General features: G+C 34.8%; 1 protein-coding gene across 1 annotated transcript in view; it reads right to left on the reverse strand.

Moving 5' to 3' along the window:
* The window catches only part of LOC106661495 (fringe glycosyltransferase), a 56,380-nt gene that overhangs the window by 33,053 nt on the left and 3,804 nt on the right, over positions 1–19,523 (reverse strand). The window contains exons 2-4 of the mRNA XM_014384940.2: positions 15,513–15,719; positions 9,384–9,432; positions 2,523–2,625 (exon numbers count right to left, since the gene is read on the reverse strand). Coding sequence (XP_014240426.1) covers positions 2,523–2,625; positions 9,384–9,432; positions 15,513–15,719 — 359 coding nt within the window. The remainder of the gene's footprint in view (positions 1–2,522; positions 2,626–9,383; positions 9,433–15,512; positions 15,720–19,523) is intronic.

A 19,523-nucleotide genomic window follows, 5' to 3' on the forward strand; every position in this document is an offset into this window, starting at 1 on the left:
TTTGAAAATTAATAAATAATAATTAATTATTTATATACAATTTAATTTTTTCTCAATCTACAAATCCTTGTACTTTATTACACTTTATTCACTTTTATATTCATCTGTTATTATTGAGGCGGTGAACTCAAATGAATGTGACAAATGAATGAATGAACGTGAAATGAATTAATTCAAGTTAATTCAACTAGCCTCACTTATGCTGAACCGGCGAAGGGTCATTTATTGGGTTCGTCTTAGTTCGCAGGTTTGTCGAATTACTCATTACACCCGTCATCAACTTTCACACTGGAAGTTGAGTGCTTTTTGCTTTGAAGATAACCCCAAATGGAAAAATAAGTTTAATATTTTTTTCTATTTATCACTGAGAATGATCGAGTTGGTTGTTTTGGGCAGTTTAGAATTCCTTCTAATTGATCGAAAAAGATCTACCTTAATTGGCCCCCGGATAGTTGACTCGCACAGACAAAATTATGCTCCTAATTTAAAAGGAGAGAGCAGCGTCGGACCGTAATAAATCGCGTAATCGATTTCGAAACGGACTTCAAATTATTTAAGTGAAAAGCTGCAATCAATCTTTAAATTCCCATCCAACTTGTTTTTCAGTTCAATTTCTAAAAGTTAGAATAAAATTATTTGTAGTTCGGTCGTCTTCTAGTCCTTCCTCGCCTGTCAGGCGCGTTTCGGCAGTGAAGAATTTGTCTTATTTTTGTAGTGTAAAATAAATCTCAAATTATTTGTTACTATTACTAAAAATCGCATCAAGAAAACATGAAGAGGATTCCAAAATTTGTTTGCCAGTGATCTTTTCTCTTCTCCCAAAGAAGGTTTAAGACCAGTAGAAAAATCCATGAAAACAACCAGGACTTCTTTTATAACAAATAAGGAAAAATTTATTTTGGGTCTTCGCACGATGGATTTGTGTGTAGGAACTAAATGAAAATAAATTCACGACGTTGTTTTACTGTCTCCATGATCTGACAGGGCATCAACAGCACCAGTGCCAGAGTACTTACACATGCCGAGAAAGGCAGATGCATACCAGTCAGGGTTTGGATGAAAAAAAAGTCTTCCACAGATCAAACCTTAACCTGAACGAAATTTGTTAGAAAGGGTAAAGGGACCCTCCAGACACCTATTTGTGAACTTCAGGTCAGCCCATGTTAGCGTTCATAGAGAAAAACTCTGAAATTATGTATTCCAAACTCGTACGCCTCAGTAGAATGACTATGGAAGACGTTGGATGTAAAGAGCACGGAAACTTTACCGCTTAATTTAGAGCTAATAAGGGTTTAAGAGAAGGAGATGCACTATCGTGTCAACTCTTTAACTAAATTATGAATCACATGTTTCGCAAAGCCAGCATCCAGTAAACTTCATTATTTTCCACAAGTCGATAAAGATTTTGACCGATTCAGATGATCGGTATCATAGGAAAAAACGTTATTTCTTAACCTGATCTCCTGGGAATTTATATCATTAAAACCAAATACACACAGGAAGACAGGTGAAAAGCCCTAGAATGTGCAAAGTCGTCACACATAACGATATCTTCTTAGAGGTCAAGAAGAAAGTGGGTAAGATAAATGCTTTTTCGAAATAACCTGGCACACAAAGAGTTTTGTAATTTGTAATTATTGCAATTTTGTAAAAATTTGTATCATGGAATAAGAAAGCAATTTGTGTAAGACGACCTCATGTATGGTTCAAAAGCTCGTGTCATGACGAGATTCGACGTTAAACTGTTGATAATTTTTGAAAAGAAGATTCTTCGGCGCGTGTACGTTGTTTCTGAAGAGGGAGAAGCCTCTAACACTAACCCAATAGTGAAACCCAATAGTGATGTTCTTTATTAGAAACCCAATAGTGATGTTCTTTATTAGAAACCCAATAGTGATGTTTTTTATTCACCTGATGATGGCGGAACATTCGCCGAGAGCTTGGTGAAACCCAATAGTGATGTTCTTTATTCACCTGTAATGACCTCAAGAAGATCCAATACATCATTTTAAACTACGTAGGTCGATCAACGTCAACTAGAATTCTTCGTCGAATTTCAATTTACATGCCCTGATGTTGGCGGAACATTCGCTGAAAGCTTGGTGAAACCCAATAGTGATGTTCTTTATTCACCTGTAATGACCTCAAGAAGATCCAATACATCATCAGTACCTAATTTCATTTACGACTTCGACTTAAATCAACCCAAAAGGCACAACTAACACAGGCCTAAAATCAAAAATGACTACTTCATAATATTAAAAAGTCCAAATTTTCTTACTAGGAAAATTTTTAAATTGGTTTGGAGTGCTATGAGAAATGTTCCGAATTGAATGAAGGATACCGTTATAGTCGGTCCAATTACGATATGGCATGGACATTTCAACGTTTCATTAAATATGCCTAAAGATCTTGGATAGCAATTAAGAAAAACAATTCAAATATTAAAATTCTGCAAGTCCCAAAACCCTTCTTCCTTGGACAATACAATGTTAACACTTTAAACAGGATGCACCACTTACTTTTTATTACTCTCCAAGAAGGAGTCAAGCTCAACCGACATTTTGCAGCACAGCGCCTTCCTGTTGTGAGACGATGAACAGTTTGTGTTAACCATATGTCCATCTGAAAACACAAAAACAATTAACTGTTGATTTATTTTTGTTACTGTACAAAATGGTCACAATTTTGACTATAAAAAAGTTTACATTGATATTTTCCAACTAACCCTATCCAAATTTGATCGTACGTTTATGATCTTTTATTTTTGCTTAAAAAAAACCCCAACTGTTATTTTGATCATTACCATAGTTAAAAACACGGATCTCATTCTTTGGTAAAGGATTTACAGTAATACCAGCTTGTATATTCAGCTCTATAATTCCAGTACTAGCGTTATTAGAAAATCTGGAATATGTTCGACCGTTAGAAACAATTTTCTACATTTTTATTAGCGTACGGCTCATTCGGGCAGATTGAATGCCAATTTACTTGTAAATTATGGAAGGGCAGTTAACCTTTTTGAAATTGCCTGACCGCATTTGACCCCAAATATAACCAACTCTTGGCATTTACTACGCGTTGCTTCAACTAATAAACTTTCATGTTCGATTAATTACAGTTCAGATTTAATTAGACCTTTAACTGTGAATAACAGACCAAAAAGTGTTTTAAAATATTCTATGTTGATAAGAAAAAAATTATTGGTTATTGTTCTTTTAAGTGGATAATGTTAAAGCTTCAATTATATTTAAATTTAAAAAATCAAATATTGCATTTTCGTAAGATTTTGCGCATTTTCAGAATAATTTGTGTTTTCTAACGTTCTAATTTCAACAATGCAATACAGGTGCCTCGTATGCAGAGAAAGGTCGTGACCTTACATTGAGCGTGTAGGCATGTCGCCGAATTTAAGAATCGTTCTCGGACACGGTAGCGAGTTTCTAGGTCCTCTGTTCTAATTTTTGGACGACGTGTTTTTTTTTTTAAATCGGATATGATCTGTTTTATATGTTACTGTTATGAGTTTTGTATGACCGTATGTTTTATGTGTGTGAGTGGTGAGGATGAAGGTGAAATACAGCGTCACCATCGTCCTTCCAATAGTGTGTATGTTTACGTACGATGGCGGAATATTTATAAAATTACTCCAACGACCTTAATTTAGATTAGATTATTAGTAATGTGTGTAGGTGGATGGAGGAATATGGATTACTCCACTAATCAGAATGAGTATGCACATAGCTGTTAATGTATTTATTTGGGCGACTGACTATAGAAGTTAGTTTTAGGCTAGATATAGTTTACATGTGTGGAGGCTGAAATGTCCTAGCTGACGAAAGCCACCGTTGGTTGGAAAGCAACTATCTCCTGAGCATTTGAGAGGAGATACTAGCGGTTAGGTGAACTCCCTTGAGGTATTGACCCTAGGGTCAGCACAGCGGTGAGAAACAACCCTTCGAGGTGAAAATCTAAACAATGCAATACATTGCCATGATCATGCAGAAAATAATAAATGTTAGCAATAGGAAAAACAAGGAAAGTTTGTATGTCTAATGAACATGGGATTACTTTGTAATTGTACATCAGTATACAATAAAAGTGACATGTATAACTTTGGTTTGTGTTGGCCCAGCAATTCCACCACTAAAGAGATCAACAATGAGGACACGCGGGTTAAAATACTATTTAATGACCAAATTACATGTGCAGTACCCGCAGGGTCAAGAAGAAATCTCACAGCTATGACATTAATTTCTTTGCTGTATATTTTACATACATTACGCTTATAAGACGAATATTTGAAGCCAAGAAGAATAGTAATAAACAATCACAGAGCCTGTATTGACTTGCTTCTGACTTGCGATTCGTGACAAATGGCAATACCGCTTCTTTCCTGTTATTATAAAGTTACTCAACTAGAAAGACTTCCACCGTCAACACGGGATAAGTTGTTTGCAAGATACAATTGAAGAGGTTTATTTACATATTTATGATAAAAGCCATTTTGGTAATTGCTTTTGTTATTTATCCCTTCGCAAGCTTGGTTTTTTCCCCCGTGGATAATGGAAACGTCGCGCCCGGGAGGTGATATACTGGGGTCGTCTTAATTATGTGCGTTATGTTTTGACTCCGTCCTCTGCAGGGACTCTTCTACAACATTTTTCTAATTAATGCCCGCTCCGGGGTGTATGCGTTAATATTTTGATCTCGCCGATCGGCCTCGTGGAACCCCCATGGAGCATTAGTTATAGCCTCGGCTGTGATTTAGAAACCGTCTTTACCATGCGGTTGACAATTAGAAGAATAATTCTACTTTTTCGTTTTAATTTGGTACTAATATTCTAAAAAAGATTAAGGAAACAAATAGATATTTGACTAGTGAATACACATTGCAAAATGGTTCTAGAGGACGGTTATTTTTTTCCTGTACACAAGTCAAATGGGAAGAAATAACAGTATAGAAAAAGCAAATCGATTTATAACTTATAGGACGAGTTTGCTATGTCTGACGTTTTCGGAAAGCATCGACAAAACGATAAAATTATTTTTGACCTCACACCGATTTGTGGTCCTTATACAGACTACACCAACTAACTACTGGTGTCCAATCGTTTTATGAATATTTTTCTAATGTAAAAAATATGTCTGTTTTTTATTGTTTTTAGTTGAAATTTATAACTGTATTTGTAAAATGTAAAATGTAAACAAAAATCAATCAAGTATTGTGAAAAAGATCTCGTGAAAACTGCAAGAAATAGCAACATTTAAAACCAATATGTACATCACATCTTTGATCATTTTATGTTCTTTTTTATGAAAGTTTTAAATGTATAAACACCTACTAACAGATTTGTTTTAAAATTTTGTGTTTTATATTTTAGGTTTTGTTGGAAACATTGTTTTAACTAATGTTTATGTTCAATTTGATCACTATTCAACAAATTCTCAGTGCGAACAACTAAGCCATTTTCATAATGAAATACATTGGTGTAGTAGCTTGTAATTTGTAAACTTTTGTTTCATCATAAAAAATACAACAATACGACGTACAAATTTTAAAGTCGAAATTTCAACAAAAATTGTTCAAAATACAAGGAATTCCGTTACATACACAGTCACTAATAATCCAAATTTGTAAAAAAAGTTCTTTATTTGTACTATTAATACAAGTCTCAGACCGCCTGTATATAAAATTTAGTGTAACTTCCAAAGGTTAGGTTTACTTTTGCTCCTGCACTTTTTACGATGCTAGAGGATTATTTTTCAGTAGTGAGGACGAACAAATTGCTGACGCTGGCTCGAAAAATATTACCAGACATGCAGAACATGGATCAATTCTGTCTGAACAAGTTGTTTTTGAATTTAAAGAATTTTTTTTTTATTGGCCTTATGATCTTGCATATTAGCCATGGTACGAATTCTTTGTGTGGGAATCGAACCCACGACCGCGGCGTGAGAGTCTCTCATGCTAACCACTCGGCTACCGCGGTCCCCCTGAATTTAAAGAATGGTCATCCTACCGACTCGAGTCGCCACCGATGTATCACTAAAAGAAAACCCTACGCGAAAAGGGGCGCACTTTCGCCAAAAGAAATATTGCATTACATTGCACTGGATGGAGGTGGTACAAATTTCCACAAAGTTGTTGACATGTATGGTATATTCGATATTCATTTATTTCCCACTATTTTTGCATGCCAGAAAGCGTCACCACAATTAGAAAATTCGTTTTTCAATATAGCCCATTTTCCTCACGTTTTTTGAATGGATGGATTGCTGATTCCTCCTTAAATATGACCCCTTTTGCTTATTAATAGGTAATTTAATATCAATAATAAGGAAGGTCCGAAGCTTTCTTGTGTATCATCGTAATGGATAAATCACTGGTATACAAAGCGTCTCGTATATAATCAAGATAATGAAAACTAATATATTAAGTATTATGACAGCAATAAACAATAACAATCTGTATTGCTTGAAACAACAAATGTGTTTGATTCTCGGTTTCTCTCTCTAACTGTACAGCTGAATTGTACCTTTGTAGATTTTTGCTTGTACAATATTATTTGTAATTATAATTAATTAGGTTTTTAGTTGAGATAAAAAAGTCAATGGTACGAGCGGGATTCGAACCCACGATCTTCGGCTTGATACGCCGCTGCTCTACCACTTGAGCTATCGTGACNGGTAGAGCAGCGGCGTATCAAGCCGAAGATCGTGGGTTCGAATCCCGCTCGTACCATTGACTTTTTTATCTCAACTAAAAACCTTAATTAATTATAATATATTAATTGACCAAGCGGACCACGAAATTAGGGAATTATTTGTAATATTAATGAGGTCCTCTCCATTATGAAACAGTAAGTATTAATGCTTGTACTTCGTGTACTTGGGTTTGTTGTTAATGTTTTAACTAACTCTATTAGCTGCATTATGAAATAGGCCCATGATGTGGTGACCATCTTATATCTTTATACAAATTACGTCGTTATATTCCTTTCTTTTTGATAATAAAAAATATTATATAATTAAAGAACGCTGATTCGACGACATATTATATAAAAACAGAGTGTTAATCTGTTTCTGATGAGTCGGAAACAGTCGTTACGTGATGTCCCATTCGAGAAACGAGTTGTTTAGTCGGCAGGTCCATGCCCCTTTACGCTTAAGATTTTTCGAAATAAACGGAACATTAGAATTGTGAACGTTGCCAGATGGCTTAATCACGTGGACAACAGTTTGTAGAGGCAGGTGGGCAAGATTGAATCGGGGCCCTTTTGCACTGATAGGTACCACGGAGGGTACAGGTGATGTGGCGTGTTGGGGTCCTTGGGTCGAAAAAGGCAGGTGGCCCGCCGACGGTCAGACTAATGTAAGTAGTGTGGTCTCGCTAATGAGGAGAAGTTCAATTCGTGGGAACTTCCACTGTCTTCCGACGCTTCCGCTGAGAAGCAACAGGACTTGATTGGCATCTACAGGTGGAAGCAGCAGAGCGTGAAACGTGTTTTATTTTTAAAAAACTTTGCATTAAAAAGCCACGGAGGAAATACATTTAAACCTTTCTTAACTTTAAACTTCAAGTAGTCTCGAGTGAATTTTGTTTTTATCTATGCCGAATGTAAGGTAAAATAACGTTGAAACAATTTTTGATAAGCAGTACTTCAAAAAGAAAATTTAACCAAAAATTGAGATACATATTTATAAAAATTACATCTCTTAAATATCTATTTCCTCTTATTATCGTTTAATTCGTTTTATTTGACATATTAAAAACTAAACATTCTGCTGGCGAAAATTAAGAAAATACTGCAGACTCCTTTCAAACGGAAAAATTCTGTTCACCTTAATCATTGACGATTGTGATCTGTCTAGCCCAAATTCGCCCATTAAGTTGCCGGCTAATCCAAAGGAACGACAACACTGAAAAACGAGGGATGACCATTGATGAAGTAAGCTACTGTGGAAGAAATGGAGGGTCTTTGTCAATCCCCATAAGTCAGATTGAAAGATGAACACACATGCTCAAATAGTATTGGCGAAACTTTCCCGTCAAATACCTTTGATTGCACCTAATTGTTCAAAAGCTTGTAGGAACAGACACTTTGGTTAACTTATTAAAAAATGAACAATACGATCAGACAACTTCAATTTCTTCTAACCAGTAAGGAGTCCTTAGAACTCCAAAGAAGCATTTACCTGTCTGTCATGGTTGCACAATAAGGGCCACTGTCATTAACACCAAAATCAGAAAAGAACAAACCATTTAATTTCCTGTCCATAACGACGACCAGGCTCATAAAAGTAACAAACACTTTAAAACTCCACAACTTAAAATCTCCTAGCGCAAGTTAGAAACATCGAGGACTGGAACAAGAAAGGTTTTTAATGAGAACGACTTCAAGTTTATTTGTAAGTATCACTTTTAGGTTAAAACGGAATTATCAGTTCTACCTTTAAACTTTGATATACCAACTCATATATGTATCATGATAAAACATTACAAAGAGCAATGAACAACTGTATTTAGTATCAAATTCTGAAAGTCTAGCTGAACAGGTACGTTTTGACAAGTAACATGCATTATAGTTACTGTGGCAAAAGTAATGATCACAGGAGCTACAGGGCGTGTGAAACACCACTTTGCAATATGATCTCCATATAACCAAATTCGCAAAATTGTCTTAGTCCAACTCGTCCATGACAACTCATGTAAATCAACTACTTCAAAATTAACGCGAGGCAACCATACCACTTGAATGCCTGGAGGTCGCTAACAACGCTATGTTCTTCCGTAGTACAACTTTCATATACGTCATCCCTTAGTTGTCTATTTGCTTCCATTTCTGTTATACTTATTCCCGTTTTATTATTCTCTATCATACTGTGCAGATCATAATCCATACAATATCAAATAACCATGTGAGGACTGCTGCTAGGCTTACTCCTCACCAAATGATTGATGACGCTAACAAGGCTGTGCTGCATTCTTCCGTGGTACCACTTTCATAAACGTCATCCCATATTTGTCTATTTGTTTCCATTTCTGTTATACTTATTTCTGTTTTATTATTCTCTATTACACTGAGCAGATCATAAGCCATACAATATCAAATAACCATGTGAGGACTGCTGCTAGGCTTACTACTCACCAAATGTTTCAAATAACACCTCTCTCCACTACCGTTATTGTTAAAGTGTTGTGTAATTAAGAATTACAATAAAATTTAAGAAACCTTTATTAAGCACACCCCCAATTGACATATGCAACAGTTTAACACCGTCCTTGGAGCATAAACGAGCACGGTTTTTTTAAAATCAAATAAGTTACATTGTTTGTTGCAAAACCAAAATGATAATAAATTGCATATTTGATTACTCACTTGTTTTCTTTTGGAACTCCTCGTCATCTGCGTCGGTAAAAAACCAAGTCTGAAACAGAAGATAAGTCCAATTAGAGGTTGACAAAAGGGTTTGAGATAACTATCGTCCTGGTCTGGATTCCATTGGAATTCCGATCGTCCGATCAGAAATTTATTTGTTCGAACCGAGATCGGTGCCAGTTGGTGTTAATTGGGTTAGGGGACTCGTTTGATTGAGAATGATGGTCCGGTGACGATCGACGACACGTAGTGTGCTCGCACCGGGTTGTCATCATCCGTTTCTCGAAATTTAATTCGTCGGGATTATAAACAATACTGATAATTGATACATTTGTGCTTAAAATAATTATTAGACCTACAAGATACATTGGTCGGACCCACATGAAAATGTCGAGATGCGGGCGGATAATTCCAAACCCGGTTTTTTTATTTCATGCTTAGGTTGACATGCTGAAAAACCGCTCCGGCGGAGATTTCTCTTTAATCGGAAATCGCCTTGAATTTTATTGATTCGTCTTAAGTTCGAGGACTCAGATACAATTAAAATACCACACTGGGGAACACAAAAAGTTCGTTTATTTCAAAACCAGTTTAAAATTATTAATTAAACGCTATGTCACAATACTTTAAGCAGGCACTACGTGAAATCATATTCCATTTTCTTTGTACATTTTTTGTTATCCTAACTTAATAATGTACCTTATAAAGTTTTAATAATAATTCAGTTATTGTCTAATGTAGTGTTTCTGAAAGTGGGGTCTGTGAGAAATTTTTAAAATCAAATTTCAATTCTTTTCGAATATTGTGATGTAATCAAAACGTACATCTTCTTAAACAATTTTTGGAAAAGTGCAACCATGGGATTTGAAGGAGACACAGACATCATATTACCAATATTTATAAGTTTTTATTCGTAAAATTTAATAATAAGTAATTATATAACTAACAAATTTTAAAAATATTAAATAAATAATTGTATTTTCTACGTCAGTCTTCACACGTCCAATTTCTTCGAACCTTTTGCCATGATTTTTTCAAAAAACATTTTTTGAATTCATAATAATTAAAAACAAAACGTTCGCTCAATAATAAAAACGAAATTAGGGTAAAACAAGGTGTTTTAACTTCCCAAGCCTTCAGAAATCACAAATGTGACAAACTTTGAACAAAATGTAACATTTATTACGTATATATCAGTTTGTACACAAAAAAGTCATCATGGCTATCTAGGCCTGCTAGATGTCGACTATAGGCGAAAAAGAGGGATTTTTCCGTTTTCCCGATCCCTCAAGTAACTTGTTAAAATTTCTTCAAGAAAGGTCCACTTTTCTCAATATCCAATTGAAACAATAAAAATTTGAACAATCTTATCTATTTTTTGTAAATTCTTACGTTGGACGGTGCTCCCATTTGGAGAAATATGTCTAAACTCAATGTTGCTAAGCTGGTAGTACAAAATGCTGCACAAATAATTAGTGAAGGATTTCCAGGACTCCGATGGACTATATGCATGTAAATATAAACGTACCTAGCTTAACATCTACAGCAATTGTAAAATTTTATAATTTTTGCATAAAAGCCAAAAATCATTTTATTGTGTACTATAATAGGGAAGACTTGAATTACCGTAAGTACAAGCATGGAAGATTTAAGCACATGTTTGAAAAATAATGAAAATATGTTAAAAGTAAATATATCCAATGTACTTGGTTCAACCAATTGCTGAGGTAAATAATATGTAAATAGATGTTAAGTCTTTGTATGTTAATTGATTTGCTATGTATATCATGTACTTGAATATTCTAATTGTCTTATTTATTTATTGAACTCATGTATCTTCACCTAATGTTGCGTTTAATATCTTTATTGTGTTGGGAAATGCCTGTTTTTTTATATATATTTGCCCTTCAACTATTTTACGATTAATGTATATTTTAAGATGAAAATGTATTGGTCGGGGTGTAATATACAGCGCCTTTTAAGAGCTATTGTATCCCATATTTGAAGATAAAATGGTTTTTATATCGCAGCCTAAATGAAAAAATGGCAATAATGCTCTGGAGCCAACTGAATACAACCATGTGAACAAATATTGTAAATCAAAAATTATATGCAATAAAATTCAAATATTCAAAAATTGTTGGACTATTGGAAAAACCTCCGGCAACTAGAACACAAAATTTCGTCGAATTTGAGATAATAGAACTAACTAACTAGAGATTTTGAAGATAATAGCACCGAAAGGATAACCCTATTAAGCGACATTTCTCCACAATTTATACGTTTATTTTTATCTATGAATGCACTCCCTAGGCGAGACTGTGAAATAGCTATGTATGCTGATGACATAGCAATATACTGTTCATCGTGGAGAGTAAGTGCTATTTTACGTACTAATTGAACCGAAACCTACATAGGATCGTTAGGTTCTGCCACAGATGGAAACTTAGGTTAAACACAACAAAAAATGAAGCAATTCTATTCACAAAACGACATCCTATGCATAGGGAATTTATAAATCGGTGATTCAAATGTTCCTTGGCGCTATAGTGTTCAATACCTTGGTTCTTAAAAAGGTTGATAAAGGGAAGTGTGCTATCAAGACCCTGTTCCCATTAATGTGTAGAGAATCAGGGATGAGCCTCCAAAATGAACTAATTATATATAACACCATAGTTAGACCCATGCTGTTATACACCTGTCAGATATGGAGCTACACAAATAACACCAATATAAAGTGCTTACAAACAATTCAAAATAAATTTTTAAGTAATTAAGGTTTTTAGTTGAAATAAAAAAAGTCAGTGTCACGAGCGGGATTCGAACCCACGACCTTCGGCTAGATACGCCGCTACTCTACCACTTGAGCTATCGTGGCTGAAGTCGAGGGCTCGAATCCCGCTCGTGACACTGACTTTTTTATCTCAACTAAAAACCTTAATTAATTGAAAGATATTAATTGGTCAATCGGACCACGAAAACTAGAGAATTTAATAACTTTCTAAGGTTAATAACATCCTCTAAAAGAAGTGCTCTTGTAAGCCATATGCATGAAATTTTAAACATCTCATACATTAAGGATAATATCAAAAGATTAACTAGCTCCTTTTTTAAACGCAGAGCTGAGAGTACAAATACGGCAGTAAAGAATGTAGGAAACTACAACCTCAACAAAAATTGGAAACACAGAAGGATCAAACACATTTTAATATGACTGCTTTATATATTTATTCACTGTGTTATTATTTACTAAATTATTTATTAATTAAATTATTTAATTTATTTACCAAAGAAATGAGGAATTATTTGATTAGATATTGTACAAATCTAGTCAATGATTTTGATTTATAATAATTAGTAATTATTTATTAACTTGCTTATTTATTAATTTATTTATGATATTAGTTATTGTTAAAGTAAATGTGTTGTATTAAACTTATCTATTGTACATGTCTAGTCAATGATTTATAATTTATAATATATGTAATTATTAGTAAATTGCTTATTTATTAATCTATTGATGTAAATGGTTATCTCTTGAAGTAAATGTGTAATTATTTAACTTAGATAATTCTAGTAAAACAATGGCGCTGTGTCCTAAGTTTATTGTACTTATAATTTATTTAATCCTACTGCAAATGGTTTTTGCAATAATTTTTAACCACTGTTCTTCATTTCTTTAGGCCAAATTAGCAAAAATTGTAAATATATTTAAGTCCTCTGCCACAAGGATGTATAATGTCCTAAACATTCCGCTTTTATTCACTTTTTTACAAAATGTATGTAAAATTATCTATTAAATAAATTCCAAGTTCAAAAATCCATACCTTTATTTTGAAATTAACTGTAAATAACAGTTTAAAAACAGTTTGGATAGAGAGGGCATAGCTGTCATTATAACTGGTTGTCCTCTGGGGATTTTGGGATAGACATTGCTTTGGAAAAGGGGAAAAGGGAGGAACGGAAACAGGAGCCGTTAATTATCGCCATGTGTTTCTTTCGATCTGGTTTGGCCAAGAGACCGTGGGAAAGTGACGCGTACGACGCGTGTACCAAACACGTGTGTCGAAACAGCCACCCTTCGAGAAAATGATCAAAAGATTTTCCCCAGGCTGAGCCGCTATCGAAGCCCGATCAATTGTACCAAACCAACAAGGAAAAACATCTAATTGTTGCAACTAAATTATTATCTGGACATTTTCATCAGAATATGGTCAACCATTGATGTCTTTTTGTAGAGCCGTTCATTCTCCCCCATTCCCTTTCCATGTATGGCTGTTTATTTAATTGTGCTACGGTTTGTTGTTTAATAATTTTTGGATAGAATCGAAAGGACTACTATCGAGAATAACCAGGAATCAACAAGCTGAATGTTTTTCTATTACACATTATTAAACACCATGTACATCCTTAGCTTACAGCAAGAACGTAGAAGTTTCAAGGTGATTGATGACGATAGACAAGTGTGCAAACGGCAAAATATCTTTTATTATCGAAGATTACGCAGCTGTATTATTGTATTATTAATCATTTGCGTTACTTCCTTAACCAAGATACCATTAGTATGGTATATGAAGCCATTTTTGAATCGTTAATTCGATACGGAGCAGAAAGCTATGGTGTAGCGGCCAGTTGTCAATTAAACAAAATAAATTCTTTACAGAAAGGTACACTTAGGAATTATAAGGTGCATTGTTATGCAGTATATATATAACCTCAAAATAGGTCAAACTCTTACTCCCAAACTTGTCATGTCTTCACAATTATTTTAATGTTCAAGGGGAACTATTATAGGAAATGTAGGGAAAAAATTAAATTAACGAGAAATACAGAATTATTTGACTTATACACTCCAACAATGATGAGAGATGCTTAAATTATAGCATACCATATTTATTTAACAAAATCCCTCATTCTGTATGGATGAAAGAATGCCGAATAAAAAAACAATTAAATCTAACCCAAAATGCTGGCTAATTGAGAACATTAATAATTTTTAAACATAATTAACTTTGTTTAAAAAAATTAAATTAAATTTTAAAAAATAAAGAAAATAAAAAAACTCACTTTCTATTATGATTAACAACCTCATCACTAGGGAGATTATTACCTTAATTATAACCATTATACAAGCTCTGCATCAAAAAAGAACCTGGGACGTACAAAGATTTTTTCCAATTAATATTGTATATTTAATAAGGTATATTTATATTCTGCATAGCTTATAGACAAAACTACTGCTAAAATTAAAAATGTAAAGTAACCAGCTGATAGACAGTTAAATTTGGCTGGACATGCTTCACTTTCAAGTATGCATTGTTTAATAATAATAATAATAATAATAAAATAAATAAAATTACGTCAAAACATCAAATATCCGTCTATTGTTGGGGGGGATCCCTCATGAAATGACTGTTGTTTGTTATCTTTCCAACTACACATCCACATTTTTGTTTCATTTTAAACTAACAATGGAAACCTAAGATTTTCGATTTTTTTGTGTCTTGGAATCTTTATGGAATACATCCTCCTATCTTCTTTAGCCTATCCATGGTGGCCTGAAAGTAGCATCCTGGAATAACTCCTATCCTCCCTCAACACTGTTGATTTTCTTTTTTCTCCGATATCGTAATGTATTATTCTATGAAAGGGCAACAGTAACTAACACTAATATCTGCCATAACCACTACTCACTCAAACACTTATACAGCCTGGTACCACGCGCTTGGATATTCAACGTATGAAAACAAATCCCATCATATAGTGTTAAACAGAAAAACCTTTTTTCCAGTCTCCCCAACACTACTTGCACCTAAACGGACCATATGGACTATGGGGTCGTTGATGTAAAACCATTCCTTATGAACTAATACATTACGGGGCAGCAAATAACTCCAACCTCTATCATATCCAGAATTCCAATCCAGCCCCACCCGCACAATAGGAAATTTCCCCAATGTGACTTAGTAAGGAATCACACCATTCACATCGAACTAAACATCTCACATGCCCCAGACTATACAAAATCTCACACCAATCCATTAATACCTATTCTATCCCATCTTAACCTCCCGGAACCCAATAAAGTACTTGTAACTGATTATGATCTAACCATATTTATAGGCATACCTGTTGTTTGGCCAGTTGGAACCATGTCTTCAGAATGACCGGCAGACGAGCTTGGTGATAGTGTACAGTCGTCTTCACGCTAATAAACAAATCCCTGACGCTTAGAGTACTAGGTACTGGAGTAGCTGTCGACCTAAGTACTTCAACAAGATTGTTGTCGTAATCGCCAGACAAAGACCTAGGCGCCCTTTCCTGCCAGCCCACTTCCTGAAAAAAAAAAAAATCAACATTCAATTACATTAATAAAAAATTAATTAATTAATAGTTCAATTTTTAGTTTTATCATGTAACAGAACAATAATCTCACTTATGTTGATAATACATATTATTGGGTTGTCCGGAAAATAATGCAGGATTTTGGTATTAAACAAAAAAAAAGAAACTAGTTACTTTAAAGCAATGTTCTTTAATCAAAATAATTTCCCATACTCTCAATACATTTCTCCCAACGTGTTGGTAACTTATTAATTCCGTCTGAGTAGAATTCAGAATTTTTAGAATTGATAAAGTCAATAAATGCATTTTCCAGTTCCGTTTGATTTTTGAATATTATGTGTTGTAAGTAGTGGTCCAGGTGTCTAAAAAAATGGTAGTCAGTAGGCGAGAGGTCCGGAGAGTAGGGTGGGTGAGGCAAAGTTTCATAGCCAAGCTCCAATAATTTTTGTGACGTTACACGTGACACATGTGGTCGAGCGTTGTCATGCAACAAAATGGGCCCTTTCCGATTGACCAAAGAGGGCTTCATTACTGCCAATTTCTGATGCATGGTATTAATTTGGTTACAGTATGATTCAGCATTGATGGTTTCGCCAGGATTTAAGAAGCTGTAGTGTATTAAACCAAATGAAGCCCACCATACCGTAACCATTACCTTTTTTTGATGAGTTGGGGGCTTTGGAAAATGTATTGGAGCTTCTCCTTTGTCGAGCCACTGTCCAGAATCCACTTTTCGTCACATGTAACAATTCTGGCCAGAAATGGGTCATTTTTGTTTCGACAAAGAAGTGATGCACAAACATCAAAGCGCTGATTTTTTTGGCGATCGTTCAATGAGTGTGGAACCCAATTTTCGAGTTTTTTCACTTTTCCAATCGCCTTGAGGTGGTCAGCGACGGTCGTTTTACTGACTTTGAGTTGCTCTGCAAGTTCTCGAACAGTTGTTTTGGGGTTTTCTTCCACCACTGATCGCAGAACATCATCATTAAGAGAGGAAGGCCTTCCACGACCTTCTTCATCTTCAAGGCTGAAATCTCCCTCCCGAAATTTTTTAAACCACCTTTGCACAGTGCACTCATTAACACAACCCTCGCCCCAGACTTGGTTAATGTTTCTAGCCGTTTGGGCTCCGCTTCGGCCGAGTTTAAACTCGTAAAAGAAAATCGTACGAAATTCTCGCTTTGACATTATAAGGATGACTGAATTATTTCCAAGTAGCGGAATGCTACAGAGGTAAACAAACAATATCATTTGGAAGAGGATTAATTAATCCTGTAAACGTAAACAGAATATTTTATATAGATTTTTTTTAATGAAAACTTAAAATCCTGCATTATTTTCCGGACAACCCAATATTAAAACGTAAATGTGATCATATTTTCTTCTGTAATTGAAATATTTTTCACAACCAAGAAAAAATCTGTACAAAACATTTTCTATGTCCTTGCTTCTGTAGGTACAAATTTTACGAATGGTGACTGATCAAAACATGACGGGCAGAGCAAAAACATCGGAAACGACCAGGATATTTGTATTTGTGAGATTTCCTTTTAAGGTCTGCAGGGAGTAATTTGTAGTTTTAGTGGTTTCCGTTCTTGATCTGCGTAGTCTCAGTAGTAGCAGTTCAGGCATTTAGCCATTTTCTGAGACTGGCTTGTATATCATTTTGTCAGCCATTAGTCAAAGTAGCATACAAACCCTCAGTTGAACTGTTATTCTGTTACTAGTCTGAATTGAAGTCCTGAATTGCAGCTAGCAAGTCTGCAAGGAGTAATGTGCTTAAGGTGATGGGAGCTATAAATAAGGATTTAGGACTTTAATATAACAGCAAAAAAAAAAAAATCTGAGTTGCTTGATACTACGTATAACCTCCTGTAACTATACATTTTAATCAACTATTTTCTTGTGTCCAAATTACAGAAAACTGGCACAAGGAAATGGTCGGATTGCAGCACATAATAAGCGTAAAAGACGATAAAATTTGACAAAATTTAAATGCCTAAGGAAAATATCGCAAATGGAATGATAACATTTCCTAATTGTCGTGAGTTCGATTTTCCGGCTTAAAACCACTGTTTTCTTCGTTTCAACGATTCGTATCGCTCTTGGATCCGGATCGATTTTGAATATGCAAAGTACCCTTTTCTCCGACGAGAACACCCACGAGCAATTTACCTTTGTTCTTAAATTTAAAATTTTTCGCAACTAATAAGAATATTAAGAAAAGCCCTGAAAAACGCAGAATGAATATATGTAGTTCAAAAAATAAAAATAAATACGATTAAAAAGAAAAATCAACCCTGTCTGGTAAAAGATAAGATAACGAAATCCAGAGGAAATTTAATTTAATTGAAAAAAAGGACATATTTTACGGAAATTAGAAGGTACTGATCCCAGGAACATTTGAAGTCTATCATGGACAATCATTATTTTTTATTTTATCATCATCATCATTTGCGAACACAGACTTCCTTAAAAAACTCGTAGTAGTAAAAATTCAGATAATTACAACGAAATGAACTAAAATTTGAGTAAAATGTTTCGTTATATTCAGCATATTGAATAAAGCCGGATCAGACGACTTTACGAGTCCTATGTCGTTTCTAATCATTTTGGACTGCCTATCCTCACTGTTTTGGTCAACCGTTGATCAAAATATGTAGTACACAAACCCGCAGTAGGGTTCGTAAGTTTGAATGTCCACGAATCTTTCCTTACTTTTTTCTTTTGTATTACATTATTTACGTTTTAAAAACTTCTCGTGTTATGTTCTGAGTAAAACAAAGAAAGTGTTATTAACGATCCGACTCTCGGAAAGATCTTCGTTAGCGCATAACTTCGGCTTAAGTTCTCCTATTGTCTTTGAAAGCCCGTTGCCCAAGATACTGTACAGGTCGGTCTGTGCAGACTTGTCGATTAGTTGCCAATTAGCAGATAACTTTCGTTTGGAAGAAAAGAAAGAAATTAATAGTGGTATGTATTGCTCCGGGAATGCGCTCCCTCGTAGAAGAGCTGGGCCAGCATTTTTGCAGACGTCAACTTTACATTCCAATTAAAACAAAGGCAATTTACGAGGGGAAATGCATCGCCATCTATAACTAAAAGCCTTATTTATGCAGTTTTGAACGGACGTCTAAATCAAAATAACAATTTTAAAATTGTAAAACAGTAGAAAATTTACTATTCACAACGGTTAGCACAGGATCATTAGTCTTAATCAACAAGCAAACCAAAAATTTACTAGCCAGGGCGATTCCCAACTCGGAACTTTCTTTCATAATTTGAAGTTTTAGGTTTCTTTGGTTTCTAATTGCTACTTTAAAAAATATGACTATTCCAAGTGTGTGGTGTTTAGTGACTGTTAGTCAATGATTATTCGGATATCGTGAGATGCGGTCTGGTGTGATGTAGGTTTTAGAAAAACATCATTGTATCGTGCCAACGTTTCGATCTTTATTGAGATCATCTTCAGGGCTCAAAGTGTTTGTTTACTGCGTAGTTGTGTCATTCTTGTGTGTTCTTCACTCTCAACACGACACACAAGAATGACACATCTACACTGAAAACAAACACTTTGAGCTCTGAAGATGATCCCAATAAAGATCGAAACGATGGAACGATAAAGAAAACGTTTTTCTAAAACCTACGTCACACCAGACCGCATCTCACGATCTCCGAAAATTTTAATCCCTATCAGCAGGAGCTAATTGATTAAAGGCAATATATTTGTCCGTCGGCATTCCAGATTCTCAGACAAACCCACGACTGACGATGGCCGAAATGCATCATGCAGAG

Source organism: Cimex lectularius, unplaced genomic scaffold, assembly GCF_000648675.2.
Source record: "Cimex lectularius strain Harlan isolate CLEC.00 unplaced genomic scaffold, Clec_2.1 scaffold16, whole genome shotgun sequence".
Taxonomy (NCBI): Eukaryota; Metazoa; Arthropoda; class Insecta; order Hemiptera; family Cimicidae; genus Cimex; species Cimex lectularius.